The sequence below is a fragment of the Macadamia integrifolia genome, chromosome 6, assembly GCF_013358625.1.
Source record: "Macadamia integrifolia cultivar HAES 741 chromosome 6, SCU_Mint_v3, whole genome shotgun sequence".
NCBI lineage: Eukaryota > Viridiplantae > Streptophyta > Magnoliopsida > Proteales > Proteaceae > Macadamia > Macadamia integrifolia.
The window spans coordinates 7525526-7534520 of NC_056562.1; the positions used below are offsets into that span (position 1 = coordinate 7525526).

At 36.7% G+C, this 8995-nt stretch overlaps 1 protein-coding gene and 1 long non-coding RNA gene across 3 annotated transcripts; both read left to right on the plus strand.

Annotated features, from left to right (window-relative positions):
- The first annotated feature begins 1230 nt into the window (after positions 1 to 1230).
- On the plus strand, positions 1231 to 5930 carry LOC122081572. 2 transcript variants are annotated; one of them, XR_006141118.1, is made up of 5 exons: positions 1231 to 1326; positions 4298 to 4426; positions 4548 to 4597; positions 5121 to 5457; positions 5548 to 5930. It is a non-coding gene; the product is annotated as an uncharacterized LOC122081572 (long non-coding RNA). The 2 variants fall into 2 exon arrangements; XR_006141117.1 differs by lacking the exon at positions 1231 to 1326 and having other exon boundaries at positions 2884 to 4426.
- Positions 5931 to 6483: 553 nt separating this feature from the next.
- On the plus strand, positions 6484 to 7894 carry LOC122081571 (protein ALP1-like). The gene is made up of 3 exons (XM_042648748.1): positions 6484 to 6934; positions 7022 to 7253; positions 7340 to 7894. The coding sequence occupies exons 1-3, from the start codon at positions 6494 to 6496 to the stop codon at positions 7813 to 7815; spliced, it is 1149 nt and encodes a 382-aa protein (XP_042504682.1). The 5' UTR covers positions 6484 to 6493; the 3' UTR covers positions 7816 to 7894.
- The last annotated feature ends 1101 nt before the right edge of the window (positions 7895 to 8995 follow it).

Here is an 8995-nt window from a genome sequence, read left to right on the forward strand (position 1 = left end):
TAAATGCAACTACCAGAATTGATACTTAGAATCATGCTCTAGCAGTTGCATTTCTTAGATTGAAAAACATGAAAGGAATGTCATTTAAGGTTTTGATTGCGGTTGAATTTCCTAATCCACGACAGGATTGGATGATCCACTTGGATCTATTTGAACCAACTGATGAGTCAATCCTAGATTGGTCCCAGCTATATCGAGATATGCTAATTCTTACACCATAATATCATAACAATCTGGTTGTGCTTATAAAGCTTATCAAACCTGTGAGACTGCTTGAATCTAAATGGTGGTCCTTCATAGAAATTCACCAAAAAATCCTCGCTACACGTGACAATGCGAAATGGTCTTGTTGGCTTAAATGCGCAACTCAATACACGCTTTGAATGGCCATATACTTTCATAAACACAAAATCAACATAAACATATTTGCATAAACAAATTTAGAAGACCAACATATCATGAATTAAAGCAATATTTACTTCTCCATCAATCCACCATACTCAATTTGATTCAAATATAAGACCAACATATCATGAGAATCTCTGGACACAGAAATTTAGAAGCAAAACCATGGATACACCCACGTACAGGTAAAAGAAAAAAAAAGAAGATAAATACAACCGAAATATAGATATCCTAGTCTTTTTCTATTTTAATTGTTCGCAGTCCTTTGGTAGATTCATTTGTTGGTTCTTCTTCATCGAGGATAATCACTGGGATATCCTTATCGTCTAGTATAACGATAGGATTTCGTGGAGAGTCACCGACTCTCCCCAAAGGACGGAATGTGTGGGGGAGATGAGCAGCAGCCCTTGAAACAAATGGTATCCCTTGACGAATCATTCTGTACTTCTTCGCACCATTGCAGCCTTTTTTAGCTTCACCATCCGTTCTCTCTTAGGCTCTGTACTGTAACATTCTAAAAAATGGGTTCTGATGTTTTTTTATTTTTTTGAAACAGAAATGAGGTAAAACCTGTATGGAAAGCCCGGTTCAATTTCTTGTTTTTTTGAAATGAACGGGGCACTTATGAGACTTTTGAATTCATTTTTTGGAGCATAAAATACTTGCTTTTCACTTTTAGAATTCATTCTGAGCAAAACGCGCCGAAATAGGTATCACTTATAAGTTATGAAGGGTAAATGGGGAAATTACCCTCAAAACATAACTTTGTTATGTTTCAAGGAACCCTAACCCCATTTTCACTTGCAGGAGGCGAGAGGCGAGAGGCGAGAAGGAGGCGAGAAGGAAATGAGAGGCGAGAGGCGAGAAGCTCTGCTTGGTACAAATTTTCTTGTCTACCATCTTCGATCTACCATCTTCAAGGTAAACGAAGATCTCTCTCTCTCTTTCTCTTTCTCGTTCTCTTTCTCTTTCTCTTTCTCTCACTCTCGTTCCCTTTCTTTCTTGGTCTCTTCTCCCTCCTCCTCTCATATCACCTTGATGAACACGTCCTCTGGCCCTGTGTTTCTGTTTGTTTTGATCAAGAATTTAAAAAATAAAAATTCCCATTTGAGAAGGATTGAGAAGAGATTATAGAGACGATTTAAACTAAAACTGTTACTATTACATTTGAATCAATCTTTACATAAGATTGTATGTGTAAGGCGATAGAATCCCTGATGGGTCTCTCGCTGCCCATCCTGTCGTCGTTCTCTCCTTCTCCAAGCTGCCCATTTTGTGTTCGACGGAATTTGTCTGAGAGAGATGGAGAGAGGTTAGAGTTTCGATTTCGCTTGGGAAGCATAGAGAGGCCTTCATCTCTGAAAAAATATAAACTTTTTCACTCTCTGTGGGCTACAAGGTAAGGCAGCCAGGTGCAGAAATCCGAAGAGATCGAACCAGTGATTTTGTATGAATAAATTTTTTCACTCTCTGGAGGCTCTGCCCTACCCATGATTTTTTATGAATAAGAAAAGCTCTCTGCTACTGATTTTGTTGATTTCTGACCCTGTACTGCTATGAGATTTGGTAGCGAAGGCCTGGTGGTTTCCAAGTTAGGCTCTGGCAGGATTCAAAGCCTTAAATTAGATGGATTCTTGATTAATTATCTCTCCCATCTCTTCTCTATCTTTCCTCCATCAAAATCATGTCAGAATTCTGAAATTTTCTCTACTGTGATTTCTAATTTTGTTAAGAACTCTCAGATTTGATTTCCATGTTGGTCCTAGACTTCTAGTTCTAGTTATTGAGTTAATCATTGTTAATTCCAGTGGTTTATGCTATCGATTTGCTCAGTTTCAGTGGTTTATGCTATCGATTGTTAATCATTGTTAATTCCAGTGGTTTATGCTATAACTGACCGTTAAAGCTTATGCTTCCTCTTCCAAAACTGTTCTGAAATTTGTAATCTGAAGCTTGCATCATAAAAATCTATTATGCTTTTGAATAAACCATCCATTTATTAGTTGCCTCAGTAAGGCCGTTATATTTTGCTCTTAATTGAACTATTGGTGTCCTTCCTTGGCGGGATAATCTTAATTTTTTTTCAATCGCAAGGACTTTGTCTATAGCTCTGAAGGGAAGGAAGCCCCAATTTCCTCAATCCAGGTTTTTTTTATCCTTCACTTTTTCCTTGAACTATTGTTCTATTTTTCTTCAATTTGCTCCTTAAGTTATCTTTGGGGTTCTCTTTGAGGTTGAAATTACTTATCCTACTAATTTTGTGAATCTTGTTCTGTGATTTTTTTTTATTGTTTCTATCATAAAGCCTTTGACTTGGAATATTCGTGATGCTTAAATTTGGATTTTAATGTTTTTCCCAAGCCTCTTATATCTAGTTGTCTCTCTATTTTGCAATGCAACTTTATTTTGGTAACTCCCCAATAGCCATAGAGAGTTATTGTTTTCTTGTTATTGGTTTTTTTTATAAATAAAAGCAAGAGGTTGCAACAACCAGTGATTTGAGAAAAAGAATACAGCTTTATGCTTGGTTTGTGAGAAAGTATAGTGAGATCTCATTGGCGAGAGACACAGGACTGAGATAGTCCACTAACCCTTCTTCTTCTATATTCTATTTTTTTTATTTTGTTTCTATTGCTAGTGGTTGCTGTGATTAAGATTTATTGATCATGTTTAAGATCCTACCTGGGACTAGGTCCTTCGTGATCCAGCCTTACATTATGTTTGCAGAAGTTATCACATCTTTATCGCCTATTACTTGGGCATGTTGGTGCTACATTTCAAGAGGTAATAGGGTTAACTATCGACCCTTAAAATGCTACCTTGATTGGAGTCTTGTGTGTGGAGTAGTGCCCATCGCAAGGTCTCATATTCTTCAGCCTTGTGTTCAGGCTGAAGGTTGAAGACAGTTGCCTTCTCCCTTTTTTATGTATGTTACTTTTGGGTTTATTTTTTTGTTGCCCTTTGTTTAATTGATTTCCCTTCTTTCTATTTCCCCTCCCTACCTCTTATCCTCTTTCGTCCTTAGATATTCATGAAATGAGTAAAAATGACTTAAAAAGTAAATTTAAATATTTTTGCAAGATCTAATTTAGAAATGTAATAACTATCAGAATCTTGTGAATTTTTAGAAGTTATCTTTGGGGTTCTCTTTGAGGTTGAAATTACTTATCCTACTAATTTTGTGAATCTTGTTCTGTGATTTTTTTTTATTATTTCTATCTTAAAGCCTTTGACTTGGAATATTCGTGATGCTTAAATTTGGATTTTAATGTTTTTCCCAAGCCTCTTATATCATATGTGCTTTATCCCTAGCTTGGGCTCTGAGGGGTTTAGTGGTGGACTATGGTGCTTGTTGAATGATGTTATTACAGTTACTTTTGTGCATGTAGGCACTCGCTTTATTGAGATTTTTCTGCTTGCAAATCATGCGACTTTGTTAGATTATCAGGTACTTAAGGGAAGTGGTAAATTTTACTGCAGGGGAAAAAATGCCTTGTTGAAGGCCCTCTCAATCTTGCTCGTTTCTCCCTCCCTCTCTTGCCTTCTCTCTTCCTCTTCCTTGCCCCTCCCTTTTTCTGAAACTCTACTCTCTCCAATTCTTTCTTTCCCCTCTCCACAGCTTTCCTTTGATTTGCTATCCCACCTGTTGTTGCCACTCATTTCTCTCTCTGGCCCTCCCCCGCAACAAACATATTTGGAGTTTAAAGTTATATGCCTTTGGTTAGATTGTTATGTTATATTATTATTTGGGGAAAAGGATGTTACTATAACTACTAATTTCAGTTCTTTTTATTTCTCAGTTTTCCTACGGATTTTAGGAAACCTAATTCAAGTATACTTCTTTAAATTATGACTATTCTGATATTGTTTTCTATTGCTAATTACCGGACAGATCGAGGGTCTGGAGGCTCTGGCAGTACTGCAAAGATTCAAGCGTCATCGTTGGGAGAGACAGGATCAGGCGATTCTCCCCTTCTCCTTTTCTTTACTCCTCTTTGTCTCCTTGATTCTTTGTTGCTCGGTACAAATTTTAATCCTTCTTATTTGTTCTTTGATAGGGTCTTTCCTTAACAGTTTTTTGCTCAAACCCTTATTTTGTATTCAGTGGATGATGGGTTTTGAAACTGTTTCTGACATCGCAGGTGATTCTTTCGAGGGTATATGGAGATTGAGAGGTTTTCAGCCATTTGAGGTAACTGAACATTCTTTCTTGTGCAATATTTTAGCTTTTTCTGCGTTGGGTTTTCTTTTTCTGATCCTGAAGAACATCTGAATTTCATGCTCAGAGGTCGAATCCCTAGCTTTGGGCTTTGCTTGACTTAAACTGCAAAAAGTAATAGTATTGTTCTCCTATCTATTTGGCCATTATTTACCTCAAGACTTCTACATTAATTTGATTCCTTGGTTCTCTCTTTTTTACTCAAAGGGATAAGGTCTTATATGTAGCATTGTGGTAGAAGTCCTTTTGAAGTGGCAATATAACATCTTTCTAATTTATTACTGGAGTGAATTGAAGTGAAGTTTTCTTGTGAATGCCACTGGTTCATTTTAGTACAGCCCAATATGTATTCAAAACCTCATTGAAGGCCTTTGAAAGCCCTGTGTGAGTAAGGTCATAGGGGTTTCATAGATTAAGGGTTGGGGGGCCTTGGTGAAAATCAGTGTTTTCAATTTGGATTTTAAATTCATGTTCTTTTCTTTTTTTGGTAAAATAGTGAGAAAATGTCAACTTCAAAACAAGCAGTTAATGAGACTGCAAAATGGAGCCAAGCAAATGTAGACACCCTTATTGTTCTGATGGTAGAGGAAGTTAAGAAAGGAAATAGGACTACTTCGACTTTTAATAAAGCTGGTTGGAACAACATTGCCAATAACTTTAAAGAAAAAACTGGGGTCAACTATGCCATTATACAGTTGAAGAACAAAGTGAACAAACTGAGGTAGGATTATAGTCAGTTTAAGAAGCTATTGGAGACAACTGGTTTTGGTTGGGATACTGCTTCAAGAACTTGTACTGTTGATGATGAATCCATCTGGGAATCGCATATTAAGGTATGCTCAATTTGTATTTAATTTGAGTATTTTGAAATGCCAGGATATATCAATTCAAGTATTTGATTATGCGTATTTTTTATTTATTAGGATAACCCTACTTGGGCACGATTTAAGAAGCATGGACTACCACAATGGCCAGAACTATGTATGGTATTTGGTGATACATATGTAGACGGCGAATGAAGTGGGACTCAAACAACCATGTTGGAAACTTTGGGGGCCGATGATGATAGGAATATGATTGAATCTTGTGATGAGTCAAGTTCCGTTGATGAAGTTACTCCATTAGGTGACACTCAAACTGAAGCAGTGGAAAAAAGGCCAGCTACTAAGCATAGGCATGATAGGACTCCAAATGCGAAAAGGAGGAGGAGTAAGTCTAATGATTGGTCAATGGCATTCAAGGCAATTCAAGATATGAGTAAATCAAGGGTAGAACGGGATGCGAGCATGTCCACTGCTTCAACCCAAAATGCAGAACAGATGTACGGGATTACTAGGGCCATGGAGGTGCTTGAGTCAAGATATGAGTTAGATGAAGCACTATACGAGAAAGCACTTCGGAAGTTAATGGCTGACCCGCAATGGAGAGAAGCATTAATTTCATGCCCTCCTCATCGGAAGTCAATACTCCTTCGTACCCTTCAGTAGTTTGCTTCTTGAAAAGTTCTTTTAATTAGATAGATTGATAACTCTACTTGGATTGTGCCTTGACCCTACTTTTAACTTTGGTGGTTTGCTATGTTTTTCTTCACTTTTTAAGATGTTATGGATGACTGTGTCTTGACTTTTTTTTATAACTGTAGTATTTGATGTCCTGAATATTTGTTCATTGTACTTTGACACTACTTTTAACTTTGATGGTTTGCTATGTTTTCCTTTATTTTTTTAAGGTGTCTTGGATATTTGTTCAAAATTATGGTTTGATGTGTTTCCATATTTCTAATTTTATATTATAGGAATGGATCAAAGAATGATCGCATCTAGGGAACACATTGAACAAATGGAAAGGGATGACACTGATGCAGAAATCATGATGTGTATGATGTTGTTGACGAAAGCACGTGATTCATTATACACTAGAGAGCCCATACGAGATAGTAAATTGACAGGACCAGAGCGAGTGAGTGAGGTTCTAAACGGACATGTAGATAGATGCTATGAACAGTATAAAATGGAACACCATGTCTTCCTCAACCTTGAAGCATTAATGCGACAACGTGGTTGGTTGGAAGATAGTCGATATTTAAGAGTAGATGAGCAGTTGGCAATGTTTATATCTATCGTTGGTCACAATGATAGGTATAGAGACATAGCAGAACACTTTCAGCGTTCTCTTAACACTATAGGTGAACACTTTAAGAAAGTGTTACGTGCTTTCATACTACTCGGACAAGAGAATATCAAACCTCCAAACTTCAGTCGTTGCCCTAAACAGATTCTTGAAAAACCAAAGCTCTATCCTTTCTTCAAGGTATGTTGCTTATAATTAAAACAATGATTATGTTGTTTTGTGGTTATACGTGGTTTGATTTGATGAATATCCATGTATTGGTACTAGGACTGCATTGGCGCGATTGATGGCACTCATTTTAGTGCTTTTGTACCTCTATCCAAACAAATACCGTACAGAGGAAGGAAAGGAGATACAACCTGGAATGTTATGTGTGCATGTGACCTTGACATGAAATTCACTTTTGTGTACGCTAGTTGGGAGGGTTCTGCAAATGATTATCGAGTATTCAATGAGGCATTGAATAACCCTAAATTTGAATTTCCTCATCCTCCACCTGGTACATTCTAAATCTTAACCTCACAAGTTGATTATGCTCTATTTTACATATTGTGTTGATTCATTACTTTTCACTTTACGTGCTAGGTAAATATTATGCGGTTGATTCTGGTTATCCATCTACTACTGGGTTCTTGACGCCATTCAAAGGACAAAGATACCATCTAAATGATTATAGGAATAGACGTCCAAGGACAGCAGTAGAGCTATTTAATAATGGACACTCTTTTGTTAGGAATGTCATAGAGCGCAGTTTTGGTTCTTTAAAGAAGCGCTTTCCAATTCTCAGCAAAATGCCATGTTTTCCACTGAACACCCAAACATGCATCGTCATTGCTTGTTGTGCACTTCACAACTTCATTCGGGAGGAAGAAATTGCAGACAAGAGTTTTAAGGAGTTTGGTGAAAATTGGTGGAATGAGGAGCCTGAAGAAATTCAATATTATGTACCACCGGCTCACATTAGTATAAGCTTAGCAGAAAAAAGAAGACAGATGGATGATCTTAGGAAAAAGATTGCAAATGAGTTAGCTATTAAAGCCGGAATGGCTCAAATTACATGATTACATTTTGATGATTGGATTTAAACTTTGAAGTAGTGGGACATGTTTTGCAGTTAAGAATTAAGTTGGAAGACCTAATTTATGCCCTTAAGTTCATAATTAGATACTTTAAGAATTATGTCAATACTTGAATTTATTCTTGTTCATACTTTTATGTTATTATGATAGATCATATTTTTGTTGAAACATTTCATATTTCGTATGGCAAGGAAACACGGCCAAATATTCCATATTTGAAGTGAACACCATGTTGTTGATATGGAGATATTCTTATTTGTCTCATTCAACTTAATTCAACTTAAGTTATTTGGGTAATAATGATTTTCATAACTTAGAATTTATTAAAAAACCATTGACTATCCTTATATTTTATTTAAAAATCACAACTTTGACACCCATGGTGAAGATGGCACTTTATGTAAATATTGGTTTCTAGCAGAAACGATTCTGTTAAGTACAAATCATACATGTTTCTGTTTCTTTCAGGTTACAAAATCAATTTTTTTTTGCGATTACCATACAACATTTAAGATGCAGAATCACTCCAAAAAAATAGAAATGCAAAAAAGTGTGCTAGCCCCAAAATCATGTTAAAAAAACAGAATCGTTACAGTACAGAGCCTTAGTGTCTTGGACTTTGGCCATCCTTCTCTTCTCTGCCTTCAACAAAAGATTTGATTAGTAAAATCGGATAATTAAAGAAGAGGAAGAAAGAATCAGGAGAAATTTACTTCACTTGTGAATCCGTCGTATCTTTCTCTACTATTTTGAAATACTAATTGTAGAGTTCCTTCCTTCTCTTGCGATCTGCAGATGGGCAACAACGGAAGGTTTGAAAGAGTCTGCAACAACGGAAGGTTTGAAAGAATCATTTATAGAGAAGAAGAAAATCGGTAATGGAGGAGGCACGAGCCCTCTTTCTCCCTCTTTCTCCCGCACGAACATTGGTAGTGGATAATACCGGTAACTGAGAGCAGTTAAGGGAGATACCACGTTTCTTCTTCTTCGTCTCGTTATTTTTTTTTTTTTTAAAGCAAATATGCACACCCTTCATCGAGTAGCATTTCAAAACCTGGGCCACCCCTATACGCATGTGTTTATTATTTTTGTTTTTTTATGTACAAAGCAAATAGGACACAGTATTTCAAACCTCAACCAAACCCCCCCACCCCCCACAGTC